At 43.3% G+C, this 15,649-nt stretch overlaps 1 protein-coding gene across 1 annotated transcript in view; it reads right to left on the bottom strand.

Annotated features, from left to right (window-relative positions):
• The window catches only part of LOC149263056 (uncharacterized), a 200,387-nt gene that overhangs the window by 85,086 nt on the left and 99,652 nt on the right, over positions 1–15,649 (bottom strand). Inside the window, exons 7-8 of the mRNA XM_089425695.1 lie at positions 7,523–7,583; positions 7,287–7,362 (exon numbers count right to left, since the gene is read on the bottom strand). Of these exons, the coding sequence (XP_089281821.1) occupies positions 7,287–7,362; positions 7,523–7,583 (137 nt within the window). The remainder of the gene's footprint in view (positions 1–7,286; positions 7,363–7,522; positions 7,584–15,649) is intronic.

The raw sequence follows: 15,649 nt of genomic DNA, 5'->3' as shown, positions 1-15,649 counted from the left end.
ACAAGTCCCAAGCTTTACCAACTGCGTCCTACAAAGTGGTGGGTCGGTTGGACTTCACCAAGCCCCTCAATGGCTCTGTTAGCCCCTCCAAAAACATGAAGACCCTCCTGGCCTCTGATAAATCTAGTACCATCACTAACAATCTCAGAAACTCCGAGATATAGGCCTCATCACTCCCAGTCTACTTGAGTCATGTCAGCTCTCCAAAGTGCTCCTTCGAATCTCTCCTCTCAAAACGCTCCAATACCCTCCGAGTGAAATCCTCATAGGCCGTAACTCCCACATGTCCCATCATGGTCAACCCATGGAACCACCAATCATGGGCTTCCCCCTCTAAGTGCAGTGTGGCAATTTTGATTACCTCCCCCTTTGTCATCTGGTTGAGCTAGAAATAGACATCCAACTTCTCAACCCATGCCCTGGCTGAGCTCTTAGGTGATCCATCAAAAGTTGGGAGGAATAACCTCCCCATTGTGCGTTGTAAATCAGTGCCATGTGTGTAGCCTCCTCCACTTTGTCCCCTGCTCCTATTGTTGCCCTTAAGCTGACAGAAGTCCCTGAAGGTGATGGCCTCTTTGAAATCAGGCCCATAGGACTGATACTCCACAAAATAGTCCCCCATGGGCATCTCCTCCTGCCCTTGCGGCCCTCCAGCACCTGATGCTAGAAATGTGGGGATGGTTGACCTGGGTGGTGTGCTAGAAACAAGAGGTATGTTGGGTGGATTTGCTGCATGGTGGTGTGAAGTACCTGAGCCTTCACCCAAATGAATTTCTCCCTGAATCCCCTTGCCCTTGTTGTTGTTGCAGTTTTGTTGCCTCAGTTCATCAATGCCCCTAGACAAATCGTTGATGGCCTTCAAAAGATGTTGAGAAAACTCCTCTTCTTTACTCATCTTATCTCCCTCATTATCCCCCATATCTGGTCTCTCAACCTTCGGCTCAACGGTTACTGGATCAGGAGTAATTTGTAGCTGCCTTTCTCTGTTTCTATACATTTGCCTCCTGTAAGTGATATTCTGCTTATCCTCTGGTGTCATAGACTAATCGCTGCTCCCAGAGGCTAAGCCAAGACTATGAGCTCTGTTACCACATCGAGTTGAGATTAGAAGATCAAATTTTTTAAGCACAGTGGTTGTCGGGAAGAAAATTTGAAGAGTTCTTTTGTAGTGAGGGGCAGGGATAGTTCCTGTTGGAGATTTCTCCTGATCCGCGAATACTCAGCGGAGAAGGCAGAGAGAGATCCAGTAGAGGCAACATAGAGCCAGAGAGACTGACGCAGGGCCACGTAGAGGCAATGCAAAAGCCCAGAGGGGATCCGTAAATTTGCAGGAGAATCAATTTCCAAATCCAGAAGCCGGGGTGTGAGACTGGGAGGGCAGAAATTGAAGTCTCAGAGGCAAATCAATCAGCCGGGAGGAGTGACACAGGGCCCACGTAGGGATAGCGACGCAGGGCCCACGTAGGGATTGCATAGAGACTATGCAGAGGTAGCCAAGGTCTGGCCATTCAGTGGCCGGATTAGCCAAGATTTCCAGTTATAGTGTGAGGTAATCTCACTCATCTCTTTGTCAATAATATTCTCTATATTGGATAGCCAGCAGGGTATCCAGAGATTGTATTCAGAATTACTACTGCATAATAATTAAAAACCGTAGTTGTTGCACCAGTTTTCCTGCATTGGGTTTTTTCGAGGACATTTGTCCAAAAATCACTGTGTAGATGTGTTGTGTATTTCTTTCTTGTTCAGTTTCTTGTTTCCGCATTTTATTTAAGGCTACAGTGTATTAGTTTCGGTGTTTACTGTAGGAAACAATAAATAATTTTGTTCAATAATTAACAAAAAGAAGAAACATAATCAGTTGTTGCAGTAGAAATTTGGGCTTCCAAATTTTCACACCATCTACTAGTCATTTGATTTTTCTCCTTTTCTCCTATGTTGGACCCTTACTTTAGCTCAAAACTTCAAGTGGGGCCCCACAACCCACTTTTCCTAAGTAGTAAACCAAAATTTGACAAAATTGATATTTCCCTTAGCAATATTGCTAAGTGAGAATATCACAATATTTTTGGGCAATATGTAGGCTCAAAAATTCAAGTCACCCCCACCACAAAAGAGTGTGTCTTGTTGTCGCATGAATCCACATTATTGTGGAGAAAATCTTTAACTCCACTTGATGTGGCCTTGGAGGCAAGTCTCGAGTTGAGTTGTTGTCATTCAAATCTCAACTCCATTTAGACTAACTCCTAGCGAAGCCATGGGGGGTGGACCCTATGAAAATAACCAAGGCACAACTAATCCATGTTAAATAAGTTAAATTCTAGGAGTTAAAATTTAATGATAAAAAAAAACATCCAAATTAAATCAATATATGAAATGCAAAATAAGTTAAATTCTAGGAGTTAAAATTTAATGATAAAAAAAACATCCAAATTAAATCAATATATGAAATGCAGCAAGTGAATTCAAAGCATCATAATAAAAATAACCATCTACAAGTAAAGATATTGCAATAATAAACAAGATGGATCAAAGTAGGGCAGTGCCAAAAATCAAGTACTTGCAAAAGTGAAGATTCCAAGTAAATAGATGACTCGAATGTAATGCTTGGAAGTAAAGCAAGTACAATAATGTTCAATGTGGAAGATTTAAAACAAGATGCTTTGTAAAACAAAATGTATGTATTTGAAATAATGATAATTGCTTCAAAAAGTAGATAAGCTTTATGAACTTAGAAAGCAAAATGAAATGAAACTCTAAGTGCTAATGCTCCAAGATGAATGTATTGGAATGTAATCTTGATTTACTTTAAAGTTAAGGTAGTGTCGATTAGTTAATTGCGAAAATTGAACAAGTTTCAATTGAACTCTTTCCCTAGACCTTATCCTCATCAGGGCCCCCATCTCAAAATAAGAAGACTTAGGGGGAAGGGGGTCCCTGAGTTACTACTTCAACCAGCAAATATGGAGGTAGATTGATTATTGCAAAGACAGATTTGAAAGATTAAGTCTAAGCTAGAAAATTGCTTGAAAAGTAAAAATTGACTAAACTAAAGAGCAAATGACTAGATTAGTGAATGAATTTACAACTTAAGTTTAATGCATAAAATATTGCACAGTAGAAACTAGATGCAAATTAGTGAGATGCTCTACTCTACTTTAGTTTAGCAAGAAATGGAAACCACTCAATCATCACAAGAGAGACTTCCTCAGATGGGGAAGTGGGGGGGATGCTTAGGGAAAAAAATCCCCTAACTCCCAAGAAAAATGAATTCTTTATTAGATCCCACTTATAGGAATGAGGGATAGAGAGAGATAGTTTACAATGAATCCCTTCAAAAAAATGGGATCCTTCAAAAGGATCAAGTACTCTTCTTCTTGAAAATGTGTTGCAAGTTAGAAACAATCTGGAAACAAGTTACAAGAAAAATGTCTCTTTACAAAATTACAATGAATTACAAAAGCTCTTTTAGCAATCCCAAAAGAGAACCTTTTCTCTACAAAGTTTTCAATGCTTACTCTGGAAGATCATTTGGTGAAGGCAGCCCTTTTAAAGGGGTTTTGCAAGGTGCAAATGGAAGTTTTAAGTCAGTTGTTCAAAGCTAATTTTTTTAGTGTTTTAATCCTCCACTAGCACTCCTCTTGAGCTGCCAAAATTCTGCAAGAGATTAGCAAGATGGTTGGTTCAGAAAAAGCCCAAAAAATGATCTAAACTACTTAAAATTATTGACATATAAAAGGAAAAATACTTTAAGTGATTAAATTTCTATGATATTTTGATAAGAAGTTACTAAGTAAATTTGTTCGTTCTTTCTTAGCAAAATGGGTTGTTGTCGGGACAACAATCCAAACGAAGGCTTAAATGCCTGATTTTCAATGAAGATCAAAGGAAAGCTCAAGAAGTTTGAAGTTGCAGGTAAAAAGTTAAAAGAGTGAATCTTGATGGGTCTGGTTTTCAAAGTTTGGCTCAATCCACCAATGCTACTCCTCTTTGCAATCTAAGGCTTACAAAACAAGCCAGCAAACAAGCAAAAATGATAGATGCCAAAACAAACTTTGGACTTCTGCAATATTAGCACCAAATCTTGACAAAATATTTCTTAGTAAATATTAGATTAAGTTGAATGAAATTTTTATTCTAACACAACCAAGAAGAGCTGAGTTTAATCATCTCTTTTTGGCTGATTTGTGACTGTTAGGACAGCCAACAATTCAAGTCTTTAATCTGCTAAATTTGACAATGTAGCACTTGAAAGTGGAACCAAGAATGTTGATAGAATTTAATGAGAAGGAATGAGAGATGTTGGGTTCTTTGAAAGCACTTGGGTAGCCTTTGAAAGTCCTTTAGAATCCTTTGAAAGTCATTGATCCAGGTGGGAATAATGCTTCAAAAATTTGTTTGAAGATGGATGATCCAACCAAGGATTTCCCCAACTCCAAGCAAAAGGAACCTGCAAAACACTTGAGATCTTGCCCAAAAGATGAGTAACATAGGTGTAGCTTGCATAATGAAAGAAATAAACATGTTATTCAACCAAGAAATACATGTAATATCGAATTTTAGAATGCAACCCAGCAAGAAGAAAGCAAGCAATTGTTATCTTCTCCTTTGGACAACAATGTCCCTATCAAGGCCTAAGCTACAAACTTGAAACAATGAAATGAAAACCAACAAGGTTACCTCATGGAAAACCAAGCAAACCACACAAGATTACAAGATCATAGACCTCCAAAGTCTTTTTATTATTGAAAATGAGACAAAATTACAGTAGAGTGAACCCAAGCTCTCAAGCTTCCAACCTCCTAAAATGAGAGCAAATGAGCACAATATATAGAATTTTTGAAGAGTCCAAGAGGCCCAATGAATCCTTGGTCGATGGTTGATTTCCTTGCATTAGGCTGAGTGTACTAACTATCATGTGGCAGGCCTGCGTAAGCTGAGAATGGGCCTGTATATCCCTTCCTTTTTGGTTGAGTACGGGCTGTCATGACAGCCATATGAACTCAACTTAAGGCTGTGTGGGATTGTTGTGACAGACCTACATAGGCCCCTTTATTGCTGCGTATTGGCTGATTTATTGCTGGTTGTGTGGACCTTAAACAGGCCTGCATATCCCCTTAAATGCAGGGTTATCAGCTCCTTGATTATAGGCCTGCGTGGGGACTATCAGCCCCTTTTTCCTAGGCCTGCATACTCCCTTTGAACTCAACCTTAATGCTTGCACATTTTTTAATTTTGCATTGGAATCATAACTTTAATGTATCTCCACACATTAAATTTTGACAATTTTCTTCCCCCTTTGTCCTCACCTTAGGAAAAGTGGGTTTTCATGCGGGAATAATCATTTTTTGACCCCCAAACTAGGTCTTACAAGAAAATTGGTGTTTTCAGCAAGAATTTTGAGCTCCCACATGCCACCAACATCTCCTAATGCCACTCAATTACATCATTACACAGAAAATTAATTAAAAATAACATCTTGCGGGAATTTTTTAATATTTAAAAAATCATGGGAAAGACCTGTCAATTTCATAAGACTCTGGATATGACCTAGCATGGTAATGTACATAGACCCTATAGGTATTAGGACACATCCAAGGCCCAGTTATTAAGTTGCACGCTAGCTTTGGAGGTATATGGGTGAAAAAACTTGACTAGTTATTTATCGCTAAAAAGCGAAAATAATTAGTCCAGTGAAAAAAACACCCTAGAGTGGACTCACTTAATAACCAAGTCCCAAACTGCCTAGGTCTATTACGGAAGTTCATAATGCTAGCGTTCATTTATTACAATTCCCCTCCGGGGTACTGAATTTGAGAGAAGAAGGAAGTAAAGGAGAGAGAAGAAGGGGCAATAATGCTTTGCTTGGACTTCTGATCTTCTGAAAAAATGATGGGTGCCTTGTGCATTAGGCCCATGGAAACTTCTCGTCCTGCTAGGTGGAACTTAGCAGGTAACATGTTCCTTGGTCAAAACTCACCAATTTGATTTGCATTTATACATAATATGAAACTTCACTTTGACCATTCATCACATCACATCCTCTCTCTTCTAAACAGTGGCACGTGTGAAGAGAAGAAGGCTGAAGTTTGACTAAAGTCGACCAAATGATCCATTTCACAATAGGCCGCAATGCCACATGCCACAAGGACGCAGGGGGCCTCACCGGCCGCAGGGCCACAATGCCGCAAGCCACAGGGACACAGGGGGCCTCAGCGGCCACAGGGCCTAATTACTGACAGAATTGACCAGGTTTGACTGGTATTTTGATCTGGGTTTTGGCACAGATTTCCAGACAATTTGGAATTGTAAACTTCGCTGAAGAATAATTTCTCCTAGAAGAAAAATTGTTGGGTTTTCTCCCAAGTTTGGGTGTAATGACCTAGGGCAATTTTTCCCCTTAGGATTCCTTATACTACCTAGGGTTTTCGTCAGTACTTAGCACATCACAGCAAGCATTGTTTCATAAAATACTCAATTTTTTGCAATAATAATAATGGACAGTAATTCTTTGAAATTCACAATGAAATAACAATTATCCAACAAAGCAATATTCAACCAAGTTTTTACAAACTCAATACATATCAACTTCACTGTTTACTCAAACCATACTAAGAGTGAATGGAATTCTTATATTAATGTTAAAACTGAAGCTATATGCTTGGATTATCCCTGAAATCTCTCCAGAAAATCATTGAAATCTGCCGAAAACATCCCTTGAACTATCCAGAACGTCCCTGAAATCTGTCTGAAATGTCTTGGGGACAGCCAGCAATACCCCGAGTCCCTGATCAAGTCCCCAGCAGTTTGGGGACGTTTCCTAAAGGTCACAAGTCCCCAGAACGCAGGGTACGTGGGTATTTGGGGCCGGGGCGGGGTGGCGCCGTGGGTCCCCGTTCAACATAGGTTTATTGTTTTCAGTATAGATTCTCTTGGAATTTCTGGCTCTAATTCTTCCAGTATGAACTAGTCATACTCTCTCGAGGCATTCCCAGACATACTTGAAAATCGTAATTACATAATAGTATAAAAAAATGTATTTCCATTATTTCTTCCTTTTCCCTCTTGTATTCATTCTTTGGATTTAACCATGAAAAACCAAGAGTCCAGACTCCATAAAACATATATAAAATTCAGCAACAAGCAAATGCACATGAACATATGTTATCACCCCAAAAGTAACCACACATGAACTAAAACAAATACAAATAATGAAATTTTCACCAATATGTGGTGGACATGAAATGAAAACTTCATAAAGGGAAGCATCAAGACCAAGTCCGCACCTGACATCAACAACCATATTTCCAAAGTCCGTAATCACAGGACCATCTTTCCTCAGGGCACTACGAATTTCAGGCACTGCAGGGTAATTAAAATGTTACACAGTTTTCTGTCCACATATTAGAATTGCCTACAGAAACTTTTCGTCTTGTTCTGCAATTGAAATACAGAAGTGAAATGAAGTCTGGATGTGCACAGTACTTCCATTATATAGGTAAACCAGACAACAATGCCTCACCTCCTCCAAGAGCGACAAGTTGCCGTAGAACAGGAGAAATTGCTGGAGGAAGAACTTCAACCTTCAAAATAGAAAACAATTGACAAGTCACATGCTGATATAAGTTTCAATGTCTACAAGACAAGAATATAAAGTGAATGAAATCTGCATGGTAATGTACGTACTATTCATCATTACTCTGCAGCTAAGTCTTTATCTTCTGAGGCTGCTTATAAAACCTTTTGACACTGTTACTTGCTTAACATGTCTTAAAAGAAAGATTTTATGGTAAGGAAGCAACTTAGCCTCTTCTGTCAGTATGAATTTGCAACAAATCAAGAAAATTATAATAGCTGAATACATAAAGTTTCCCATCTATAGGCAAAAACTTGATGGCCTTCCAGCAACTCAGTTTCATGATAGGCCAGCAACATGCTACTGTAACATAGAAATGAAACTTTATCTTATATTTGGTGTTCTAAGGGCAGTCTTTGATGTGTCTTCAATATAGAAAGTAGCTCTTGGCTGTAAGATTTCTGAGATCAACTGCCAAGACCAAAAATTTGTTCAAGGGAGTTTTCTTTGGGTGTAAATGATAAAGAATGCATTAGTGAGTTGATCTTCATTTAGAAGAATAAATCTGTTGCACTTCAGACAAAGCATTCTTTTTTTCTCACAGCTACAATTCTCATGAAAGTTTGAATGTTTGGGGGAACCTCCATTTGGTAGAGACACCACATATAGTGTGTTCATGATGGAGGAGTTTGAGATGGATAATGGATATAGTACATTAGGGCTATAGTTTCCTTTGGAATGAAACTCTCTCTACTATAATGGAATGTTCATAAGATGATGATTCCTAGTCAAAGACTGAGAACCTGTGGTGTTTTGCATCACTTCCATCCTGATCTGTTTCTCCTTCAAGAGGTCAAGTTGACCTGATTTGAGCTTTGAAACAATATAAATTATTGTTGGAATGGTCATTTTTTACCTTCCAACCATTGTCATGGGAGTCGGGGGGTGGTGATTGCCCTTTCCTCCTACTTTTAGACTTTTGTGATCGATCATGGTTTGCATCCTAAGGATCGATGTGTGCAGGTCACAATGTTGGTGCAGGATCATCTACTAGGATTTCTTACAGTTTATGCTCCTAACCCCAGTTCAAAGCAAAGGAGGCCTTGTGATTGGATGGCTTCGTTGCTCTCAACCACAGAGTGGGAGGGCGACCTGTGTGGTGGTACAGACATAGTGATCAATGGTTCAGGGAAGTAAGCAAGGCCCTGTTGCAAGGTTGCACTCTAGACTGTCATGTCCCTTCACAAACACATTAGTAACAGGGTGTTGCTACACAAGTTTGCACATTTTGACTAAGGAAGAGGGCCCCACACTTTCGACTTAGGGACTTAGGGGCCAAATCGACTTTATTTAGCTGCTAGTGGAATGTGGGGAACACCCACATAGAAGTTTGAATTAGACATTAAATATGCTTGGAGGGAAAATCGAATGGGTGGATGAAGGGGCCCACATGAGGCTAAGGGGGCCCAAAGAGTTATAAAGAGAGATCATCTCTCATTTTGTTTTCATCTTGAACAATTGCAAACAAACACTCTTTTGTACGCTCCGCTGCTTAGCGAGTCTACTAGCTGTTTAGCCATGAATCTCTCACGCGGGAGATTCAACCTCTTCTTCAGGGGACCATCCGTGCCCGCCCTATGGAGGTCGTTCCACAAGAGTTTCAGGGAGTCCGGTACAGTCACACACTTCAGCCATCAGCGCAGAGAGGGAACTGCGTATTTCCTAGGCAGCCAGAAACACGCAGGAGGAGTTGGAAGCCAGCAAGGAGATTCATTACTTGCTGGGAGTCCTGGGAGCTGAGGAGGTTGCTTATTGAGGACATTTTCGCTAGAGTTTGCAGCTAGCTAGACCAGTGCATCAGTTATTCGAATTTATGGCTAGAGGGATTGTGCAAAAGCCTGTAGCAGCAATTCGTGGGGACTTGGAGAGCAATTAATCTTGGCCAAGAGCCATCCAAAGAGCAAGGAGTTGGATAGCCCAAGTAAAACCAGCATTTCAGAGGAGCTGCAGAGGGATTTGCAGGTTGTTTCCTGCAAGTCGAAATTGGCAGTCAAAGCTGGGAGAGAGGCTCCAAGGGGACTGAAAATCCAAAGTCAAAACCAGCTAAATTACCTTTTGGGTTTTTTTGGGTTTTGTCCAAGGAGTCTGCGGTTAAAAGCACACAATTTTTTGGGCAGTTTTTGAGCACCTTCTAGCTAGTCGAAGTCCATCAGGGCAATAGTTTAATATAGCAGCACAGTGTAGAGTGGTGCAACAACTGGGCAGCCTTCAGCTCAGCTATTTTCCCACCTGGGATTGGCCTTGCTTGTCCATTGGGACAGGCCCAGGTGCACCATTCCATTTTATATTGTATCTAGCCTACAAAATTTTAATAATGTGGCTTAGCAGTTCCTTATTGATAGCGTTTTCATGGATGTTTGATGTGAGTTTAATTTTTATCTATTGTTGCACAGTTTATTTGCTTAATATCACGTGTATTCCTACTTAGGAACATTACAATGGTATCAGGGCATGATCTTCGCCGAACTGTGGGTGACCAATAAGATCATGGGAGATTTGGGCATGTATGCACAATGACGAGTTACACCGAACACTACCCATGGCTCAAGGGAGATTCAATATGCAAGAATTCTGGGGTGGAATCCATTGGAGCGATGAGAGGTTGGCTCAATTGAGGAAGGTGTCAGACCAGATCCATCCTTGTCCTTACAACATAGACACTAGAGGTGCACAAGTCGTGGGAGTACAACCATCTACACTATGTGGGGAAAGTCGACAGAATCAGGGCACCAGATCTCCTGAAAAGGAGCAGGAACACCAGAGATAGTTAAAGGATGAGTCAAGGAGACAATTTTGTTGGTGGAGACCTGGTCTTAGACATTAGGGACCTGAGGAGGAGATTGAACATGAGGCAGAGGACACGCGGGAGTGTGAGGATCACATTGGTATACCCAGTGTGGCACAAGAGTCACCATTGTTGGAGGCCTCTTTGATAGCACCAGTTGACACCTTGGGGGAGAAAGTAAAGCATTCACCTATAGGATCATCCATTGACGAGGTGCCAGGAGACATAGACATGTCCACCATTGAGAAGGTGACATCCTTTGTTGAGATATCCGGGGTTGTGACCAAGTTTTCAGATGATAGAAATGCACGACAGGATGATGAGGTGCCGAGAGACATCACCACCCTTGATGAGGAGCCGATAGGTACAAAGGCACCCAGATCTACGATAGAGTTGTGGGATGACAACCACCTACAACAACATGGAGAGCACATAGAGGGGTGTGAGCTAGTCATGGAGGGGTAGTTTGTGACTCATGTTGAGCCCATGGTGGAGGAGGACGAGCAGTCTTCTTTGGGGCCCACCACTGACTTAGAGCTGTTAGATGCACAGACCGTCAACAGAGTTGCAGTACTTCCAGATAATAGCTCTCTCTGGGCTTATATAGATGGGGCTTGCAACATTGCTAGACTACCTTTGCACCATGGAGAGAGAGATGTAGAGACTCCATGACAAATTTTACGTGTTGACCAAGATGGTGAGTTGAGGCGACATGAGTTGCGCAAGGTGCAACACTTGCAAGATGGAGGGCTTGTTCTATGTGCTAGAGTTTGTGCATTCGATCCCTCTCTTGGGGTTGGATGGCGAGAGATTCTAAGTTGGTACCCAGTGGAGTGGGCTAGACTCATGGAGATGGTCGTAGTCCGGAGTAAAACTCAGTGGGAGCTCTCAGACATGGAAGGTGTTGGAGGCTCAGGTTGGCATTAGGATCTAGGCAGAGCTTCCTATGTGATATCAAACATGCAAGATGGCTATGGCATTGATGAGGTAGTCAACCCCGTGCCTGAGCGCATGCATTCCTAAGGGGAGTTCCAGTTGATGCTAGTGGCCAAGTGGTTTGTGAACAGACTCCATTGGTTGTTTTGGCATGTTGGTTGCGCATGCGGGCACAGGATGATTAACATTCTCTGGCAAGAGCTGGTTGAAGGAGGTGGCATGGGTATGCCACCAAACCAGATATTGTATTGAGACAATGTTCTCCCATTGAGGTTTAGGACTCAGAGGTCACAGAGGATCGGCACAGCAAAGATATCCCCCCTAGAAGGAGTGGAGCTAGGGTGCTCAGATCTACCAAGATGGGCGAGACATGACGCATGTCATGGTGTGGTCACTATCAGAGTGGCGGACACTTTGGCACATGCGGGATACCATATGTTATAGGGTGGTATGATAGTAGGCAGTGGTACACAAGACTACACAGAGTCAGGTCGTAGCGTCTAGTTTTATATAGAGAGATGTGGCCTGATGCATACATACCCAATTCTAGGCCATAGCACCCAGTGGTGTGCAAGGTTATGCAGCGAGGAGCAGTGGCCTGCAGAGGAGCATGGAGATACATGGTGGTATACCACAGCATGCCGGTTGACACTGTGGGGTAGGAGTGACTCACATCACATTGAGGACGTGCGGGGAGTGACAGGTGCAGTGAAACAGGTAGGACACGGGACGATACAAGATGGTATGGATGTAGTCGGGGGTAATCCATGGTGTACAAAGACAGGTTGCAGTACACAGTGGCATGTCAATGAGTGCGGTGATATTGGGTGGTATGCAGTGGCAGATGATGCAGTGCAGTGGGCGCTTGGAGCGTTACCTCCAAGGAGACTTATGGACAGGGGCAGTAGGTGTACCATTGGATGCATCTCACCTAGGATCGATGAGGCCATGGTTGAGCATCTGGTGACACCACGTTTAGTGGAGATAGGGCCTCGAGGGTTTGTCAACAGATCCAAGGCAGAGACAAGGATGTCCATAGGATTACTCTTGAGCATTTTGGCAGACTCTTGATCATACCCTTCGAGACATACCCACCCATCTTCCTCCGATGTTGCTTACAGTCACATAGTGTTTGGTTGTTGCCCCTTGACACTCTCCATTTAAGCAGCAAGGCATGGGAGTCTCACCCTAGGAAGTTGGATGAGACACCGGATGTCATGGGCTGGAAGGAGACTCTCCAGTTGAGACACTTGGTAGGTGCATGAGTTGACAGATATAGGCTTAGGGATAGCATGGTTGATTGTCGAGGTAGCATATGTTCCACCCCTAGGCTCACACTTGGGGAGGTGACCGAGAGGGAGTTGTATGGTGCTTTTCTAGCTCAACAACTTGAGACATTAGGTGAGCATGAGGTGAGAGGGATGGTAGCCCTTGTTGGCAGGATGATGCCTAGGCTTCCAGCAGGACCAAGGTACATCATCAGGAGTTGGGATAGTAGATCTTGCTGTGTGATTTGGCAGGCGCAGAGCAGTTGGTTATTTGCAACACAGGTTCTTGATGCTCAGTGCCTACCTATTGGATACCTACAGGAGTCAAAGATGGGGCACAGAGGAGTCCCAACAGCTAGCAGCATATCACAGCGACAGGCAAAGAGGATTGGGGGTTGTGGACCTCTAGTATGGTTATGGGATCTAGGGATCCAGTGGATTGGTGGGATACTCCACTCCTCAATGAGCATGGGCAGGATAACATGTGAATTGATTCATTCACAGGCAGACACATGGGGAATCACCGAAGCCCTCACCATAGGGCGAGGTAGATTGTTGCTCAAGATTGGGGCCAGCCATGGAGGGATAGGCGCTGACACTATTGGGTCGCTTTGGCAAGTTGGGCCTAACCTCGATCATCGCATAGATTGTGGCCGAGACCTATGCGAGAGGAGGCTCTGGTACGAGCATGTTAGACAGTTAGTGATGACCAAGGTGTCGCGAGGTCAACAGGACAGTTTCTTGTTGCATTGGGCATGGGACCCTAGCGTCATAGTACTTAGCAGTTCAGATACCCATAGGGGTGAGTTGGTTTCTATAGGGGAGGGTCATCAAGATTCTCCATCGGGTTTTAGTGATTCGCTAAGGGCGTGGGAGACTTCATCAACATGGAAGGATGGCCAGCAAGAGGATTTCAGGAGGAGATCATGCAGGAGAGGCTTCATTTGTATAGGGATTAAGTTGTATCTTCAAGGGCCCACAATCAAAGTGCATGGGGTGGACTATTCGGTAGAGCAGCTTCATGAGATTTGGGTGTTGATTTGGGGTAGCATCATATGGGCTCTATGTTGATTTGGGGTAGCATAAGATGTGCTCTAGCCACGAAATTTGGTGGAGAGGCTAAGGCACATGAGATCTCCAATACCCAGAAAGGGTTTGGGCAGATTCTAAACAGTTTGGGAGATATTAATATAATTAATATTTTTAATGGAGTCCCTAAGTCTAAACTTAGGGAAATTAAAATATTAATGTGAGTTAATATAAAATTGTGTTAGAATGGTCCAAAAGTCATGGATCAAGCCAGATCTAATCTTAGCCGTTGATTAGGGACTTAATCTCGGTCGTTGATTTGTCAACGCGAAAAGTATAAGAGGAGGCTTGAGGGCCACTTGGAGAACACATCAAGAGATCAAGATTTCGATTTTCTGGGACTGGGTTTCCTGAGAAAGTTGAGAGAGTGATCAGAGTTGCAACTGAGGGGCAGTGAATACAGAAGCAGAGAGGCAGAGATAGCACCAGGAGGATCAGCGCAACAACCAGAACTGCCGAGAACTGCCGAAACAGCCAGGAAAGCTGACGCAGAGGGCAGAAGCTGGAACTGCCAGGAACAACCGGAACTGTCGGGAACAGCCGGAACTGCCAGAATAGCCGGGAAAGTTGACACAAAGGGCAGAAGTCGAAACTACCGGAACTGCCGGAACAGTCGGGAAAGCTGATGCAGAGGGCAGAAGCCGAAACTACCGGGAACTGCCGGAACTACCGGGAAAGCTGACGCTGAGGGCAAAAGCCGGAACTGTCGGGAAAGCTGACATAAAGGGCAGAAGCCGGAACTGCCAGGAACAGCCAGAACTGTCAGGAACTACCGGGAAAGCTGACGCAGAGGGCAGAAGAGGCTGACACAGTCCCTAGAGGTTGACACTGGGGTTTCGTGGGGCAGATTGAAGTTGTGGAGCTGCCGAAGTGTTTATCCGGGGTTTCAGCTGGAATATCTGCTTCCGAGTAAAGAGGTACTACTGGCGAGATTTTAGTCTGTTGGGTGAGCTGGATTTGGCACCCAGATTGTATTTTGAAACTACTTAATAACTCAAACCCTCAGATAGCTTCACCAGTTTTCCCGCATTGGGTTTTTCTGGGGACATTACTCCAAAAACAACGGTGTCACTTGTGTACTTGTTTCTGCTTCCTTCAGTTGATGGTTTGTAATATGTTGAGCATGTACTTGTGTTTATTTTCAGTATTTACATGGTAAATAACTTGTTAATTAATCAGAACAAGTAGGAAGAAATAAACCAGTAAGTACATGGAGGGTTTCTGACTGTTAGACTTAGAAACTTCAACATGGTATCAGAGCGTGGTTGCAAATCACAAGAGAACTGAGGACATCAGCCGAGCAAAGCAGCAGCAGCAGAAAACAACTATGTCGAGTGACAGAAGTTGTTCCTAGCAGAGTAACAGCAAGGGAAGGGCGACACAGTGCCTGCGTCATCGAGGTTGAGACAGGAAGAGGCAGCACAGAGGCTAAGGAAGGCAAAGACAGGCTCACGCATTGCCACGCAGAGGCCAAGTGGGCTGACGTAGTTGGCTGAGCAGGCTGATTTGCTGGTGTCGGGATTGCGTAGAGCCTATGAGCTCTAACTTCATTTTGCTAGGGTTTAGGAGGTTGTGGGTAAGCTACAGAATGAAGTTGGTGGGGTACTATAGTCAGAACAGTACCTAACGGGGCAAGGCCAAGGAGGAGGGAGTTGCTACCGAGGGTTTCTAGCCGAGAAATCCAGATCAGTGGTGCAGTTGCACAGACGATCAGAGAAGGGGCATCTCGACATTGGCAGAAGGATTTCCAGGAGGGAAATCGAGGCTCAGAGGGAGTCACATCGAGAACTTCCAAAACGGAAGTAGAGGAGCAGTGAGATGGCACTGAATGGGGTAAGAGACCAGGGCAGGGTAGACGGAGCCTCAAACTTCGTAGTCTGGAAGGCCAGAGTCTTAGCCGTTCTAGATAGAAATTGTGTCAAGCACTTCACCTTG

Source organism: Pinus tabuliformis, chromosome 6 (genome assembly GCF_031772625.1).
Source record: "Pinus tabuliformis cultivar Carrire ecotype Pingquan chromosome 6, CPIR1, whole genome shotgun sequence".
In the NCBI taxonomy this organism is placed as follows: domain Eukaryota; kingdom Viridiplantae; phylum Streptophyta; class Pinopsida; order Pinales; family Pinaceae; genus Pinus; species Pinus tabuliformis.
The sequence above is the reverse complement of the archived record's forward strand: the minus strand, read 5'-3'. Positions and strand labels throughout refer to the sequence as shown.